Raw genomic sequence first — 18,983 nt, forward strand, 5'->3', positions numbered from 1 at the left:
GGGTTCATGAAGGAATGTTTGTAAAAGACACAATAATCCAAAATAGGTAATTGTTATATTAGTAGTTCCCTTTACTGGGGGGGAACAGATAAAAGAGTGTTAGGAAAAGCTTCATAAAGTGGATTATATAGAATGTGCTTTAAAAGAGTTTGGTGTTTTATTGAGTGGGGAAAGAGCAATATGGGGAGTTATTGTTCAAGGGTTAAAGCTATACAAAATGAGTCAATTACAGAGATAAGCTCCAAAACACAGTACCTATAGTTAACAATGAGGTATTTTGTATTTAACAATTTGTTAAGAAGGTTGATCTTAGGGGTTCTGACAACAACAACAACAACAACAAAGGGACGTAGGAAACATTTGGAGGTGATGGATATATGATTACCTGGATATTGGTGTGGTAACAAGATAATATATATGTGCAAACTTGCCAAACTATATCCATTAATTATGTACTGTTTGTGTATAACAATTTTACTTCAGTTCCTACTATATTGCCTGGCAAACAATAGATGTATAAAGTGAGATCAATGATTATTGCATGTGCATGTCGAAAATAATAAAGAAAGCAGGTGACAATAAAGACATCCTGAATCTTTGGGAAATAAATAGCATTCACCTGCTTTCTCATCCATTGAGATATCAACACATTTATGTACTTGTGTGTCCCTGGAAGTTTCCTGTGGGAGATTTAGTTATCCTCTTTTTGTTAGGCTCTACTGACCAAGAACAAATCACAGACTCAGAGAGCATCATAAAAAGGCCCAGACCCACGATGCCCAGAGACTCCAGGCTCAACCCACATTGAGGCTGGCCCTTCAGCCATGAGACTCCATTTGCTTCTCCTTATTCTCCTTCTTTTTTCAATTATCTTATCCCCAGGTAAGTTGGTAGCTGATTACTATAAGTTTCTGCAGATGAGAAGGTTATATCCCTGGCCAGACAAGATCCTAGAATCAGTTCTGTGGGTTCAAGAACCTAATATTTACAGCTTCACTAGGATTATAATAGGGAAAAATAGAAAAGAGACTCATTTAGCAGTAGCTCCTGTTGATAAGATTCCATCCATGTCTTTTGACCTAGTGAGTGGATATAATAATGGATGCTGCTGAAATCCAATCCTGTCAGATGAAACTGCCTACATGTAAATTTCCATGCTCCACCAAGCACCTCAAGATACAAAGTAAGGATACAACAGAACGTGACCTCAATGAGATGCCTTTGTGGGACATGGAAATTTATATGCAGGCAGTTAGATCTGACAGGATTGAATTTCTGTGGCATCTATTATTATATTCACTTACTAGGTCAAAAGAGATGGATGGAATCCTATCAATAGGAGCTACTGCTAAATGAGTGTTGACAAATCTGAAGGTTTTATTCGAAGAGACAAACAGAAAAATTATAATCCTAGAATAAGTGAAAATTATATGACTTTTCAAAATAAATTATGTTTTATGTGGTTATGAATAAAAAATGATTTGCAAAGTGAAACTGAAGAGTAGAAAGGAGAGTTAAAGGAACTTCAGACAAGTGAATTAATAAGGAGCAAAGACACCAAGAAGTGCTGCTCACGGTATATTACAGGTAACCATACAGAAATGGGTAACATAACTTTCGATACAAAAATGGCTGAAATTTAATGGGCTAAGCATGCATTTTGGGGGCTTTTGGGAAAAAAACAGCATAATAACCCTAAAGAAGATAAAGAGAAAATTATAAATACAAAATATAAATTAATGAAACAAATGAGAAAAAACTAGTATTTTAAAAAATGTTTTTCAAAAAGTCTAATATGCTTTATAATAACCTGGCAACACTGAACAAGAGAAAATGAGAACATGCTTAAAATAACTATTGCAGGAATGAAAGGTTAATATCAAAACAGATGTTTCAGAGATCCAAATAATTTTTAAATTTGTGTATTATATTCCCTCTTCACTGTGTACTTGGGGATTTTCCTATTGCAGTTCACTATATCATGACTGTGTCATCAATTTTGATGCTAGTAAATTATTATCATCAGCAAACAAATATGCTGTTGTTTTTCTGATCTAAGAAAAAGAATGTCCTTGCTTTTCTTCTGATGCCAGCTGTCATCCCATTTTTTGCTCTACTTTTCAGCAAAACATCTTAAAATAGTTGTCCATACTCTCTGTCTTCAATTCCTCTCCTCTCATTGTTTCTTAAATATATCCCAATCAGGCTCTCTCCCCCTTTTTCGATCATGATATTGACACCACTTTTGTCAAAGTTACGAATAATCTCCACATTGCTAGATCCAATGATCATTTTTCACTACAACTTTAATTGGCCTATTAGCAGCATTTGACACAAATAATCACTTCCTTCTTCACAGTATACTTTCTTCACTTGGCTTCCAGGACAGCACATTCACTTGATTCTCAGCCTGTCTCACTGGAGCTACCACTTCGGCTTCCTTTGTTTCTTCCTCATCTTTTTGCATCACACCTCCTATTGGAGAGCTCCAGAGCTCTGTTCCTGGTCCTCTTCTCTTCTCCCTCACCACACACTCTTTGGAGGGGCTCAGCAAGTCTCATCCCTTTAAATTCTCCTTTTGGACCTCCTTTTGAACTCCAGGCTTATAATAAATTATCCAACTGCATAACTGGTATATCTACTTGGACACTTGATTTCAAAAGTAATATATATCCAAAACTGAACTCACGATTTTCCCTCAGAAACCTCTACATACAGATTTTCTCTTCTTGCAGAGTGCCATGGTCAGCATTGGAGCTTCTCTTAGCTTTCCTGTCCACTTTCATCCTCAGCAAGCCTCTATCTCTGCACCTCAAGAATCTCTCAGGGCTCCCATCCCTTGCCCAACTTCGGGCAGTAGCTGCCTCACACTCAGTGAAAGACCAGAGAATCTACTTCTCTCAGCTACCTGCCCTCCCCTGCCTTCAGACCTCATCAGGCCTCTCTTCTTATGCACCTGTGAGAAAAGAGAGTGAAGGGGGGATTCTCTCAGCTCCCCAACCCACTCCCCAGTAACAGAGGATTTTCCCCGATTCTCACAGTGCGACCTCTACCTTTCTCTGACCTCAAATTGCAGCAGTTCCTACATGCCTGTCCCTCAAAAGTGTCTCAGGTTGTTCTCCTGCTCTCCATCTGATCTTACCTAGGAGCACACAAGATAGGTCATGAAAAAACCATTAGTGGGGCCGGGCGCAGTGGCTCACGCCTGTAATCCCAGCACTTTGGGAGTCCGAGGCACTGTAATCCCAGCACTTTGAGATCACGAGGTCAGTGGCTAACACGGTGAAACCCTGTCTCTACTAATACAAAAAATTAGCAGGGTGTGGTTGCACGCGCCTGTAGTTCCAGCTACTCGGGAGGCTGAGGCAGGACAATCGCTTGAACCCTGGAAGCGGAGGTTGCAGTGAGCCGAGATCGTGCCATTGCACTCTAGCCTGGGTGACAGAGTGAGACTCCGTCAAAAAAAAAAAAAAAAAAGGAGGGAAGAAAGAAAGAAAGAAAGAAAGAAAGAAAGAAAGAAAGAAAGAAAGAAAGAAAGAAAGAAAGAGAAAGAAAAGCATTAAAGCATTAGTGAGTGAGTGAGTGTGTTTGGGCCCCTACTGATGCTAAACTATCACAAGCCCACATTCAGCCTTTCAACGTTTGCTTGAGGTTCACTTGTTTCCTTCTTATCTCCATCAAGGGCAGCTTCCCCCTGCTTCTGCTGCTGCAACTCAGGTACACACAAATCATCTGTGGATCCGTTCTTTTTTCAGTAGGGCTTTATTACTCTGAATTTAAGTTAATTAGCTTTTTTTTGAGACCTCAGCTCTGTCTTTTAAAATGAAATCTATGATCTATAGATTATCCAGCTTATTCTCTTTGTCAGGGCAAGAGCATTTTTCTGTAACTTTCTACATTCTAAACAAAAGTAAAACTTCACTTCTTTTCAGAATCCCCCCATGTCAGAAAGTATTACTATTATCATCAGTTTAGTGATATTTATGGAATTCCAAGTTGACTCTGAGATCAGCTTTTGGGTTAAATTCTTTCTTCCTGATATATAGCCTTTGAAATTTTATTTGCTGCAGATCTCTTGATAGTGAACAATTTTAGTTTTTATCTGTCAATTTCATATTGTTATTTTTGTTCTTGAAAAACAGCATTACTGAGTACCCAATTCTATACTAACAGTTATTTTCTCTCAACATTTATGGATACTAGTTTACTCATTTTTAGTTTTTGCTTTACTATAATAATCAGATAAACATTATTTCATTATAAATTGTCCTTTTTTCAATGTTTGTATGGTCTGGTGTTTGCTTTTAATGTTTTATAATTTATAATTTAACTAACATGAATTTATTTTTATATCATCTGTTAGAAATACATTCTTTGAATCAATGGATTTATACTTTTTCCTAATTTCTTTTTGAGAATCTTTTGAAACGGTGAATCCTCTTACACTTCTCTCCCCCCATATTTGAATTAAATAAATGTTAGACCTTGTGTTTCCATGCTACATTCTGGGTATATCATTTAAGCATTTTTTCTTTACTAATTACCCTGTTACCTATATCTAATATATCATTAATAACTTGCATTTATTTTTAAATTTTTTTTTATTCAGACCTGCCTTTTTGTTTTGTTTTGTTTATTTGGAGACAGAGTCTCACTCTGTTGCCCAAGCTGGAATGCAGTGGTGCAATCTTGGCTCACTGCAACCTCCACCTCCCGGGTTCCAGTGATTCTCCTGCCTCAGCCTCCTGAGTAGCTGGGACTACAGGTGCCCACCACCATGTTCAGCTAATTTATATATATATACTTTTTTTTTAGTAGAGACAAGTTTTCACCATCTTGGGCATGCTGTTCTTGCACTCCTGACCTCATGATCCACCCGCCTCGGCCTCCCAAACTGCTGCGATTACAGGCATAAGCCACCACGCCCAGCCAGACCTGCCCATTTTTTCTATCATCTATATTGTTTTACTACTGTTTTTACATCTTTGTAATAGTAGATTGTTTCTTTAAACAATCGATACACAGCTGCTTAATTATTTCTCCACACTGACAATTTCAATACATTTAGTTTTCAAGGATTTAAATGTGCTATTCATTTCATTAACTTTTATTCATGGTGTCTTGCTTACCTGACCATTTTTAATACTGAACTCATTGCTCTTCCTTAATCTGCCATCATTCTATGGTCTGAAATGAGAATGCTATTATCCAAACTTCCTCTGTGAAACTGACTCAATGCTTTATCTCAATATAGAAGTTCCAGGATTAACGAACTGGAATTTCTGATGGCCCAAGAGTCAGTAGTACCACCATTAGCATTGCTGATAATAGCAGATCTTCCCAGAAGATCTGGGAAACCCTCACCCCCCCTCCATCAGCTAGCCAATACAAAGTGCCCAGTGCTCAAGCTCCAGTTCACAGACTATCTTGGTGTTTGAAAGAGGAGATATTTTAAGAACTTGCTTAACCATTTTCAAGAATAGAAATGTTTCAAAGAGATCCTCTAAAATGTATTTGTTCAATAGCAGCAGTCATTTGAGAGCAGCTAACTTGCAGTCATGGCCAAAAGCCTAAATCTTTCTTTCATTCTAATCACACCTATTTTGTATCTTTTGGAGATATCTCAGATTCAGATGTATTCATACTATTCTATGATTTGGGACACTGCTATAGATTCTTCAAAATGTTACAACATTCCAATGGTATTTTGGGAGGTATAGAAGGAGAGGAAAAACAATGGGCTCAAGTCTCCCCTGACTTCTCTTCTTACAACATATTTCATTGTCCAAAACTTTTAGAACTATATTAATACAACATTGACCGTGGGTATTCTTCTTTTCCTTCTGATTTTAATAGGATTGAAGGAAGTGTTTTGCTATGAAATTGCTATATGGGTTGTATTCAGACAAATTTAACTTTGTAAAGGCAATATTCTTCTCATTATTTTTAAATGTTTACCAGGATTCACAGTATTATTTTCAATTCTCCCCGTTCAAAGGCATATTTAAATAACTTGATGAAAGGGGAATATTATATATGTTACTCTGCTATAGAAACAGAAAAAACCACCACCAAATTGTATTCTAGATACTTTGTACACCAATTGCACCATCTTTTTTTATCTAAGACATTCAATTCTTCCACAGGTGGGAGCACATGAATTAGCATCATTTACTACTTGTAGTTTTCACTACAGACTTTCAGACTTATGTTGCCTAAAGGAAATAGAATGCTTCTAGCTGGGTTTAAAAGCTACAAATAAACAGAGGAAATATACACTATTTTGAAAGTGCCACTAGAGTGTTATGTATGTATTTCAATATTATGTTGCTAATTTTAATTGTTCAAGGTTAAAGAGCTTAAACCTCCTCCTCATGCATTCCTGAATCATCCATTACTCCCACACATACATTGTTTGATACAGCATAAACCTAAGTAAGTAAAGATGTGACAAAATGAAAAAAAATAAAATAATGTTATACCATTCTTATCTAGGAATGGCATCAGTAGACAGATGTGAATAAAAGTAATGTGATTATAATTTTTAAAATCATATTTAATAGGATCCATTTATTATTAAATGAACATTAAATTACTTAATGTATAATAAATCCTTAACACAATGAAATCTCTTAATGCAGAGTGAGACCAAAATGAAGGTATTAACTGTTTTCTTCCTAATCCTTGCTTTAGTTGTTCTTTCCACCAGACCGTCACTTTATTTGAAGGATATTGTAATAGCACAAAGCCATCAACTTTACCGTTAGAGAGATCTTCATTAAATTATCTGTGTTGTAATAAAGGTCATCTGGAGGAAATACTGGTCTGAATACAATAATAAATGTTAAGCTTTCTAGTATTTTCCACTTTTAGACACAAATTGAAATAATCATTTATAATGTCAAAAACACTTTTTTCTAACTAATCTATTCTATGACTAAGACACTATTAGCAATTAAAGTAGATAGATCAAATCTAAATGTGGAGAGAAAAAGTAATTTCTACTTATGTTTAAACAGATGAAAGCATGAATAAATTGAAAGCCTGAAATATTAGCTTGGGGGAATAACATCATTTTCGGGGAGCAGGAGCAAGATATACCAGCCTTTAGCTCTATACACTCCCCCCAAGAAAAAAATATATAGATAGTTATGTACAAACCAAAATAGCCCTGGGAGGGTTCAAGGGACCATTTAAGGAACTATGGCAACACAGTGAAGCCAAAAAAAAAAAAAGAGAGAGAGAGAAAGAGAGAGTGAAAGAAAAAAAAAATAGCCATATAGAAAAAACAGCTGCTGAAATCAGCATACCTGAGATGCCAGAAACAACTTTTTTGGCTAGAAACAAAAGCAGAAAGGGACTATCTGTATCAGCCACAAGGTGGAACCACGATGGCCCTCAGTAACCCACTCTGGCAGAAGACACTGGCATTTTTTGCCACTGGAGTAAGCAATAACCCTTTCTGACAGAAAACCCAGAGAAAAAGATGAAGATGTACCATCTCCTCCCACATCCCTTTTCCCCACCAAAAATGCAGTGGCTGTTGGGCCAAACCAGGATTGGAACTGCTACCTTTCTTAAACTGCATGTGTCTCTGACATACGAGCAGCAACCATTTCAAGAGCTCCCACATAAAAATGCTCATACTAAATTTATTCTGTTACTTAAGAGTGTTTATGGATTTACATTCCATTTGTGGACTAACTATCTCACTGGATCTTCTTTCCTGCAGTAAGTGGTGGTTTGGGTCCTGTGGAAGGTCATTGTCTCAATTTGTCTGGTGTTTGCAGAACAGATGTCTGCAAAGTAGTAGATCAAACTGGTGCCCGCCAAAGAAGGATGAAGTGCTGTAGAGCATGGTGGATTTTAATGCCAATTCCAACACCACTTATCATGTCAGATTATCAAGAACCCCTTAAACCTAATTTGAAATGAAATTGAGACAAAATAAAAATATATCGAAAGTGAAGTTATTTGCATCTAAGAATATTAAAATATACATATTAAGTACTTCCATCTTGATAACCATCTTGCATTTTCACTTATCAACATAAATGAATAAATACTAATTTCAAATATACCCAAGTACTATTTCTTTGTGAGTCAACAGATCTTAACAAAACTTTTAAAAATAAGAAAACTGTTACTTTCGTTTTCCAAGATGGTGGATTGAAGGCATTGTTAGTCTGCCTCTTGCACTTGGAAAGACAAAATGGTGTGTAGAGACTCACATTGTGAACTTTCTTTCAAGAAGCAACACAGGAATTTAACAGGAAAATTGAAATAAGCCACAGACCATTTGAAAGAAATGGCAGGATGCAGCTTACATCATAAGCTAGGCAGAAAATTGTAAGTTTCCAGGGTGTGGCAGGAGGGTAAACTGACTCTAAGATATACACTTCCACTGGGAAACCTATCAATCCAGGCCGTGAGGGAAGGCCTTAACCCTACTCAGCGCTGGAGCTGATTTAAGGAAGAGTGGTGAGTATATGAGTGGCATTGGGATGTGCTTTGAATCTCCAGCACATTCCCAGTTTCTGGTAGAATGGAGGGAAGCCGTTTCTGATTCTACCTCAGACAGGACCTCCTGGAAGTCTGCCAACTAACTCAGATGGTGGTCACAGGTTGAGACAACCTCCCAACTGAAATGTGTGATATAATCTTGACTGGGGACAAACTCCCCAGGCCAGAACTGAGAGGTGAGTGGGAAGTGTGCTGCAGCAGCAAGCACAGGAGCTGGGGGCCCCTGCTCTGCAGGTGGATCAGGAAGGGTGTGGCCTGAAGGTTGCAGTTGCTGTCTCCATAGGAGAGGCTTATGGTATGGGTCAGTTTTGAGTTCTGAGCTCAGACTTCTTGAAACTTAGCTAGCTACTCCCAGTGGAACACTGTGGGTGTGAGACCTGCCTTGCCAAGTGTGTGGGAGCTGGATGGGGCTTACTACCAAGCTGCTACTCCCCATTCTTCATATGGACTCTCCTTGTACAGAGGCAGAGACAGCTTCACTTCTCTCTGGAAAATTACTCCAGTGGCCCAAGAACTGCCTTCCAATTCCCATTGGAGCCACTGCTTGTCCCACACATAGAGAGCCAGAGCATCACCTTACCTGACCTAGTTCCCACCTGGCTTTACTCAACCACCTACCCTGGTAGATTAACACAAATAACAGAAGAAACTTTTAGAAGCTCTATGGCTCCACCTATTTCCTGAGACACCAGAGTGCCTCCCCTGGGTAACATAAGGCAAGTCCAAATCTCACCACTACCACCACAGCTGGCAGTTTTTGGAAGCACCACCTCCTGGCTGAAGGCCTACTGACAGTCTTTTACAGCATCTGCAGGTAGAATAACATAGCACGCAGGAAGGAGAAAAGTTGTGAGTGACCACAACTGTTACCATTGCTTGCATCACTCTGGCTAACCAGGAGGCCCTGAGTCTGTCCATGTGATGAGTTCATTACTACTACAACTGGCATTTGAGAAATCCAATACACAACACACTAGGACTATTTATAACCAAGGAATCTTTCAGAGTCTACATCACTCCCCTGCCATCCCCATCTGATCAGCTGCTGATACACACTGCTGTGAGACTTGAGGACAGATTACACCACTGGATCCGTTGCAGACATTCTTGAGCACCAGCCTCGTGTGCGGCAGCCCCACTGGGTAGCTAGACCCAGAGAAGCAGCAGCAGCATATGCAGTAATCTGAATTTCAGGGACTCCTACTCTGAGGAAAGAGGAAGCGCACCACATCAAGGGAGCACCCTGGGGACAAAATAATCTAGATGGCCTTGAGTCCCAGAACATTCCACTTGTGGGAAGTTGTTTGGTGGTTTGTTTTTGTTTTTTTTCCAGCAGAGGAACATGTGCATGCTAGGCTCAGCGAGGAAAGTCTGTAGCTATATCTCAACAATCAGGCAGCCTTGATGCTCAAGAAGAGTCTTGGAGAATGGAGACTTATTTTCCATCTCATACACTACGGCAGACACAATAGTACTGTACTCAGAGCCAGTGTACTGAGGTGAGTGGCCATAAAACCTACTGAGACACCAGCCAGGACAGCTAAAGGAGTACTTGCATTACCACTCCCCCAACCCCAGGCAGCACAGCTTGCAGCTCCAAAAAAGACCGCTTCGTTCTGCTAGAGGAGATTAGAGGAAAGAGTAAAAAGGACTTTGTCTTGAATCTTGGATATCAGTTGAGCCACAGTAGGGATAGGGTACTGATCAGGGTCATGAGGTCCCCATTGTGGATGTAACTAACTTTTTTTTTTAAATTTTATAGGCTGATAGGCAGAAGGGACTTGTCTCAAATAAGACTTTGGACTTGGAGTTTTGAGTTATGTTGGAATCAGTTAAAACTTTGGGGGACTGTTGGGAAAGCATGATTGGTTTTGAAATATATATAAAAGACATGAGATTTGGGAGGTGCCAGGAGCAGAATAATATGGTTTGGCTCTGTGTCCCCACCCAAACCTCATCTCAAATTATTATCCCCACACATCGATAGAGGGACCTGTAATCGCCATGTGTCGAAGAAGTTTACTTCATGCTATCCTCATGATAGTGAGTGAATTCTTAGGAGATCTGATGGTTTTAAAAGTAGGAGGTTTTTTTTTCTGTGCACTCACTTCTCTCTCCTTCCACCTTGTGAAAAGAGTGCCTGCTTCTGTCTTGCCTTCCACCATGACTGTAAGTTTCCTGAGGCCTCCCCAGCGATGCAGAACTGTGAATTAATTAAACACCTTCCCTTTGTAAATTACCCAGTGTGGGGTAGTGTCTTTACAACAGTGTAAAAATGGACTAATACAGGTTCCCTGAAATATTCTGAGTCCCTTTGGAGGCAAGAATCTCTTCTTACCAGCATGGTATTCTGATGAAGTACATCCTGATCTCATGTGCTGAGAAAGAATTTATACATACCCTTTATGTGCCAGCAACTCTATGTGCAGGCTTTTGAGCCCCAGAATGGGCTTTCTTGCCCCATCTAGTCTATCTAACATTTTTCTAAGCCAACTCAATATCTTTCCTCCACACTGGGAAAGGTCCTAAATTGCTGTCTGTTGCCCACCTGAGATAATGAGATGTTGTTAAATCAGGTGTGTGTGACCCAGATACGTCTATCTGGAGTGGCAGGAGAGGGTCTATCTGTTCACAAGAGCCTCTGCAACATTTTCTAAGTCAGTTCAGAAGCTTATTGATTCACCTTTGCAGGCAACGTAGCCATGAGAAAAGTCTCCAAAAATTCCTGACCTTCTGGAAATTTTTAAAGTCTCCGCAGGTGTCCAGAGGTGACTGTAGCTGCACTGAAAGTCACTGCCTGGATAACCGGCCTGTTAAAGCAAATGCAAAATACGCTAAGCCCACTAAGGATACCCAGAAGCCATGGTATTCAGTTAATTTATGTCTTTCTTGCAGGTGGGAGAATACTGAGGATTATGCCCTCCTATAGCCAGTGAAGGTTATTCCAGTGCCTAGATGTACCAGTCAAGAGAGGCCATGGGAGAGCAGATGGCAGAAGGGCAGCCAGGTCCTTTCGCTGGGGTTTACTGCTTGTCATGAGCTCTGCTGCTGCAGCATGTATGATTTCTGACTCCTGCCATGTCCTCAAGAAGTCTTGCCCCATCAGCCACCTGTCCTACCTCCTGAAATCTGGTGCATGTTTGTTAGCATGGAGATCCAGAACAAGAGTCACTTTAGTATTTATCCATAGAGTCCCCCTGTGTGCACATGCCTACCTGCAGGTTGTTTTTCCTATTTTTCTGAATGTTAATCTTTGCCTTCTGGAACTCAATATTACCCCCTGTGGCCAAATATGGGATAATTGTCAGGGGAAACTGCTCTTTAGGTCCCAAGTCCACAGGGTTAGTATTATTATCAATATTGAAATTATTAACTATGGATATTAGTATCATAGTAATCATCATCATTCCTGTTAATACTCATCAATATGTTTATTATTACTATCATTAACATGGTTTATTAATATTATTCAGTAATAAATGTTTAGTTTCTCCATTCACTCAGTCAAACTGGAGTCTGACTCCAGATATGACTATGGATATGACTGCATATGACTATGAGGGTTACCCTGCAGATATAGACATGAACAGCTGTCCCAGAGACAGCTCTTGCAGCCACCAATTGCTCTTTCATAGGATGAGTTCCTTACAGGAGAGAAGGGCTGATCTCCATGATGTGGTTTCCTCAGGGTCTCATTAAGGGCTGGTAATACAGGAGCACTGCCTACCCACTCTTCCTCACATAAGAGTGGTACATTCTCTGTTGTCATGGCTGAGATGGCTACATCTTGAACATATAAATTCCAGGTTGTAGAAGCAAAAAAGCAAAAGATGCATTGGATCTGCATAGGGAACTGCAAGCCATCCAGCAACTTCAGGACACACTCAAACAACCACGTGGACCACATCACCCAAGCTCAGCTGCATGGCTCTCTGTTGGGCTAGGACGAGGACTTCTTCCACCAGGCTCAGCTGGAGTCATACCCCTGGTCCCAGGACCACAAGGAGCATCTCTCTTTTTGGAATCACACTGCTCCATTCGAAGGACAGCCCTCAGTTCTCTGTCTTCAAAAGAGGCTGCAAATGGTGCTGATTGGGAGGGAGCCACCAGCAGCATCACCCTCTACAACTTTAAAATAAAAATGTCTCCCAGGGTGGGATATTATGCTGACCCTACCTAGAAGCATATTCCCTAGATGTTGCTTGTTGCCTGGAGTTTGAACAGCATTGTCCAAACTTTGCCACTGAAGAACAAGGAAACTTACCTGGGGTAGTTGCAGGAGTAGGCCTAAATCCAGGTATGAAGATCCTTGAACTGGGGGTGTTTCTGTACCTGTAGAGATTGCAGACTGGGAAATGTAAGGCTCTGGTCCTGCAAGACTCTCTAGAGGTTAAGAATGTGATCTACAGAAAGACATGAACTAGCACAGGCAACTGTAGAACATCTGCCCCCAAGAATCATAAATGCCTTTTCACTCATCCTGCAGAATGCACTCTCTACTTTAATGATCGTGTGGGATGTGACTTTAATTTCTAGGCATGGGGATTGATCTTAAGGACAAGCAGGGAAAGTGCCTTACCTTTCCTGGGACTCTGCTCCACTTGCCAACATTTGAGTGGATTCATCTGTGTGGTAGTCAAGCTACAGGAAAAAAGGGACCAGTCAGTCTTCCACACAATGACACAGAGGCCAATTATTACAAGTCCAAATCTCCATTTGTCATCCAGCTCACATTCCGGCTGTGGCACAAGGTCACATACACTCGTGTCCAACTCCAAATAGTAGCTTCACATAGTATGTCAGCACTCTCCCACCCATCACCTCTTCTAGAAGGTCTTCCTCTGGATTGGAAATGGCCTGTGATAAAAGATAATGACCACAGGAAGCAGTTGTTTTTTTAGGATCTGATCCACATGAGAAGGTAGGACATCTAATTTGGTCTGAGGACTTTAGCTATGCTAATATTTCAGGTAACTGACCCCTGTGTCTATAGATTTACAATGGGAATGAAAACTGTGATGAGAGAAGACATGGATTGTCAGAGGGAGCAAGCCTGAGACATGCCCACTGGCAGCTCCCAGAAACCCCTGAAACCTGGCCACATCATGAAGTTTCAACTGTGGGTCTCATGCCTCTCTTGGTATCTTGAATTCAGAACATTTAATGTCATGGCAGGCCAGGGAACCTCCTCTGCTCTAGTTTGGCTCTCTATCGCACGTGCGCACACACACACACACACACACACAAAGTCACACACACTCACACATCAACCTACTGGAAAACCAAGGTAGAAACACACACACACACATACCTGCTCAATCCAGGCCAATATCCCTGATGAACATGAATGCAAAAATTCTTAATAAAATACTAACAAACAGAATCCAGCAGCACATCAAAAAGCTTATCCACCACAATCAAGTCGGCTGCATCTTTGGGATGAAAGGCTGGTTCAACATACACAAATGAATAAATGTAATTGATCACATAAACAGAACCAAAGACAAAAACCAGACAATTATTTCAATAGATGCAAAAATGCCTTTGATAAAATTCAGCATCCCTTCATGTTAAAAACTCTCAATAAACTAGGTACTGATGGAACATATTGCAAAATAATAAGAGCTATTTATAACAAACCCACAGCCAACATCATATTGAATAGGCAAAAGCTGGAAGCATTCCCTTTGAAAACTGGTACAAGACAAGGATGTCCTCTGTAACCACTTCTATTCAACATAGCATTGGAAGTTCTCACCAGGGTTATCAGGCAAGAGAAAGAAATAAAAGGTATTCAAATAGGAAGAGAGAAAGTGAAGTTGTCTCTGTTTGCAGATGACATGACTTTATATTTAGAAAACCCCATCATCTCAATTCAAAAACTTCTTGAACTGATAAGCAACTTCACCAAGGTCTCAAGATATTAAATCATTGTGCAAAAATCACAAGCATTCCTTTACATCAACAATAGTCAAGCAGAGAGCCAAATCAAGAATGAACTCCCATTCACAATTGCTACAAAGAGAATAAAATACCTAGGGATACAGCTAGGAGTACAAGGGATGTGAAGGACCTCTTCAAGGACAACTGCAAACCACTGCTCAAGGAAATAAGAGAGGACACAAACGAATGGAAAAACATTCCATCCTCATGAATAGGAAGAATCAATATTGTGAAAATGGCCATACTACCCAAACTAATTTATAGATTCAATGCTATACCCATCAAGCTACCATTGACATTTTTCACAGAATTAGAAAGAACTATTTTAAATTTCATATGAAATCAAAGAATGCCCTGTATAGCCAAGACAATTGTAAGCAAAAATAACAAAGCTGGAGGCATTACGCTACCTAACTTCAAACCATACTAGAAGGCTACAGTAACCAAAACAGCATGCTACTGCTGCCAAAACAGACATATAGACCAATGGAGCAGAACAAAGACCTCAGAAATAACACCACACATGTACGACCATCTGATATTTGACAAACCTGACAAAAACAGGCAAGGGAGAAAGGATCTCCTATTCAGTAAATGCTGCTGGGAAAACTGGCTTGCCATAGGCAGAAAACCAAAACTGGACCCCTTCCTTACATCTTATACAAAAATTAACTCAAGATGGATTAAAGACTTAAATGTAAAATCCAAAACCGTAAAAACCCTAGAAGAAAACTTAAGCAATACCTTTCAGGACATAGGCATGGGCAAAGACTTCATGACAAAAATGCCAAAAGCAATTGCAACAAAAGCGAAAATTGACAAATTGGATCTAATTAAACTAAAGACCTTCTGCACAGCAAAGAAACTATCATCAGCATGAAAAAGCAACCTACAGAATGGGAGAAAATTGTTGCAATCTGCCCATCTGACAAAGGTCTAATAACCAAAGTTGACAAGGAACTTAAACATATTTACAAGCAAAAAAACAAACAATCACATCAAAAGTGAGCAAAAGATATGAACAGAAACTTATCAAAAGAAGACATTTATGCAACCAACAAAGATATTTTTAAAAAGCTCAACAACACTGATCATCAGAGAAATGAAAATCAAAATTACAGTGAGATACCATCTCACACCCATCAGAATGGTGATTATTAAAAAATTAAGAAACAATAGATGCTGGTGAGGCTGAGAAGAAAGAGGAACGCTTTTACACTGTTGATGAAACTGTAAATTAGTTCAACCATTGTGGAAGACAGTATGGCGATTCCTCAAGGATCTAGAACCAGAAATACCATTTGACGCAGCAATCCCATTACTGGCTATGTACCCAAAGGAATATAAATCATTCCACTATAAAGACACATGCACACGTATGTTTATTGCAGCACTATATACAATAGGAAAGACATGAAACCAACCCAAATGCCCTTCAGTGCTAGACTGGATAAAGAAAATGTGGTACATATACACCAAAAAATACTATGCAGTCATAAAAAGGAATGAGATCATGTCTTTTGCAGGCACATGGATGAAGCTGGAAGCCATCATACTGAGCAAACTAACACAGGAACAACAACAACAAAAAAACAAATACCGCATGTTCTCACTAATAAGTGAAAGTTGAACATTGAGGAAACAAGGACACAGTGAGAGGAACAACACACAACACCGCCCTTTGGGGGCTGGGGGTGAGGGAAGGAAACTTACAGGATAAGTCAATAGGTGCAACGAACCACCATAGCAAAGGATACCTATATAACAAACCTGCTCGTTCTGCACATGTATCCTGTATTTTTTAAATTTAAAAAGAGGAAATACATACATACATACATGCACACATACATACATACATATGTACATACTTTTGAAAAACGTCTATACAGCTTGGATCTTCATTCCTGGTAAGCCAAGGAACCTGGAGAAACACCAGAATTCTGTCGCTCTGAGAATGTGGGACAGGTTTACCTTCATCAGCATAAAATTTTGGAACAAATGTGGTAACTGCGGGTTCTCCCCACAATGAGTAACTGAAAATTGAGGCAGTATTTCAGAACCTAAAAAACTGATGAAGTAATTCGCCACACATTTGGGTTGCTTTTGCCTTTTCCTACTATGAAGAGTGCTAGTAGGAAGAATGGTGTGCAAGTATCTGTTTGATTCCCTGCTTTTAGAATCCTTTGCTTGTTTGTGTGTTTGTCTGTTCCTTCTTGAGACAGGATGTCACTCCAGTCAGCCAGGCTTTTCCAGTGTGTTATTTTTGTTGTTTCCTTTTGCCAAGTTTTAGAAGTTGTTATTTTATTTCTATTGAATTTTAAGGCATTTTTAGATATGTATTAAAACATTATCTCACATGCCGTGTGTTACATTGCAATTATTTTCATCGTTCCTTTAAGAAACAAAAGGTTTTAGCTTAGATATCTTCCAATTTGTGAAGCTTTTCTGATTTTGACTTTTTTAAAAATGCTGTCATATACAAGAAACCCTTGGATTAAAAATGCCATGAATATTTCTCTTTTCTTGCAGTCATAACTTCGGTGTATGTCATCAATCAGTCTCTGGGTTATAGCATGTTTTCTTGAAAGTGATTCACAATCTATTTTCAGCATTGAGAATTTCATCCAACTTAAGTGAAGGTTTCTACACTCACTATTGAAGGGAATAGTCCCATTTGATGCTTTATTATTTGCATATCTTGCTTCCACAAGACCATTTCATGCAAAGACTTGTCTTCTCCCCAATGCCAGATCATTACAACATGATATGGAATCAACTGGCCAAAAATGGGAAGGTTATCTCTGGAATGTCTATTTGACTCCATTGATCTCTCCATCTTAATTAAGACAAAGAATATGCTGTGTTAATTACAAAACATTGCTGCAAATTCTCAAGTCAGAAAGTGTAGTTATAACTTCTTGTCATTTAGTCACTGAAAGAATGATCTTATCTCACAGATGCACATGCTTGGAAGTACTTCTCAATGCATACACACACATCCAGAAACAAACACACAAATACACACATACACACAAACTGTTTAATATGTACACAATTGTTAACTAGCATTGTTTTACATGATATAAGGCAAATGTTTAGCCACTATCCTAACCCGGTTCCACTCCTATCATATTTGCCCATAATACTGACAAGTAAATCTGCTTCAACTCTTCCATAATCACAATGTAAGCTGTGTCCATTAAATTCTCTGAGGAATGCAAAAGGATACAACCTAAGACAAAAAACTTAATTGAATCCTGATATTTCATTAGTAAATAGGGTAATTGATGGATAAATGTAATGGTCTCGGTGGGTGGACAGTAGTTATATAAGGGCTGATGCAGCAAGATACTTAATTATTTAAAGGTGTTTGAAACAAATTAAAACACAAGAGTGGGTGTATTCAACTAAAATAAAATCAGAAAGCCCTGAAATAAATCTCATTTTGGGTGTAAAAAAAGGCATTAGAGGAGATCCTGGGTCAATCATCCAGCTGCGAAAGCTGCATCTTGGAAGCAGGATCCCTATAATGCAACGATACTTGTTTATCAGTGGTGGTCTTTCAGTGGAAAAGATTTTGAAGAATGGCCCCTTACTTTTGTGTATTTGAAGATTAGATTTCATGCCAAATCTCAGGTTTTAAACTCTATTTAAACGTTAACAGAATTAATTAAAATGGTGAAAAACCAAGAGACTCTTTGATTTGGAATCATCACATATTCATTTCTTGTTAGGTACAGTTATCAAAGATGACCTACCGGAGACAAACAATTGTGGAGAATGGCCCCTTACTTTTGTATATTTGCTGATTAGATTTCATAGTCCATTTCTCATTAGATACAGAGATCAAAGTTGACCTACCCAAGAGTAGAGATGTCCAGGACAGAACTCAGGGCTCCGTAGAATCACAGAATCTTGGGTGCAACATTGCTAAAGAACAAAAATGTGCTTATTTAGAGTGTTTCTGTGTGACACGTGAGTGAACTGCTCAGGGCAATGAACATGACACGCAGGCAGGATATCAATTCGGCTCACCTCAAAAGCAGTTATGAGCATTAAAGGACACCAATGCCCAGGTCCCGGTTAAAGAGATAAGTGTCTCCAACACCCTGTGTGAAGCCACGGCATCTGGATTGCTCATGCTTCAGGGGATCATTCTCCTGAAAATGGTGGCTCCTTTCTCCCTGTGGAGCACCTTTCTAAGCAGTGCTCCTTTCTTCCCCCAGGACACTTTACATCAGGCACAGGAAGCCTTCTGATGGAGCACACCTGGCCCATGAAAAGACAAGGGAAAGAAACAGGGCCAAAGGTCACAGTCTTCTCATTCCACCATCCTCCTTAAAATCATCCTAATTTCATGGGCCCTGAGGCCACGGCTGTTTCTTTACACCTCGAGGCCCTGGCGCCGGGCCTCAATTCTGCCCTGTTGCTTACTGTCTAAGACATTTTGGGAAAATCCCTGGAGCCAGGATCTTCATTCCTGGTAAGCCAGAGAGCCTGGAGACACACCCAAATTC

The 18,983-nt window shown here is 39.5% G+C and overlaps 1 protein-coding gene and 1 long non-coding RNA gene across 2 annotated transcripts in view; both read right to left on the reverse strand.

The window, feature by feature from the left end:
* LOC130540629 (uncharacterized) overlaps positions 1-18,983 on the reverse strand; it is a 192,117-nt gene that overhangs the window by 143,088 nt on the left and 30,046 nt on the right. Inside the window, exons 5-7 of the mRNA XM_057299300.2 lie at positions 13,256-13,380; positions 13,103-13,164; positions 12,788-12,855 (exon numbers count right to left, since the gene is read on the reverse strand). Coding sequence (XP_057155283.1) covers positions 12,788-12,855; positions 13,103-13,164; positions 13,256-13,380 — 255 coding nt within the window. The remainder of the gene's footprint in view (positions 1-12,787; positions 12,856-13,102; positions 13,165-13,255; positions 13,381-18,983) is intronic.
* On the reverse strand, positions 16,399-18,739 carry LOC129393286 (uncharacterized). The gene is made up of 3 exons (XR_008620114.2): positions 18,502-18,739; positions 18,328-18,396; positions 16,399-17,302 (listed from the first exon to the last, which is right to left on the reverse strand). It is a non-coding gene; the product is annotated as an uncharacterized LOC129393286 (long non-coding RNA).

This window comes from Pan paniscus, chromosome 9 (genome assembly GCF_029289425.2).
Source record: "Pan paniscus chromosome 9, NHGRI_mPanPan1-v2.0_pri, whole genome shotgun sequence".
Taxonomy (NCBI): domain Eukaryota; kingdom Metazoa; phylum Chordata; class Mammalia; order Primates; family Hominidae; genus Pan; species Pan paniscus.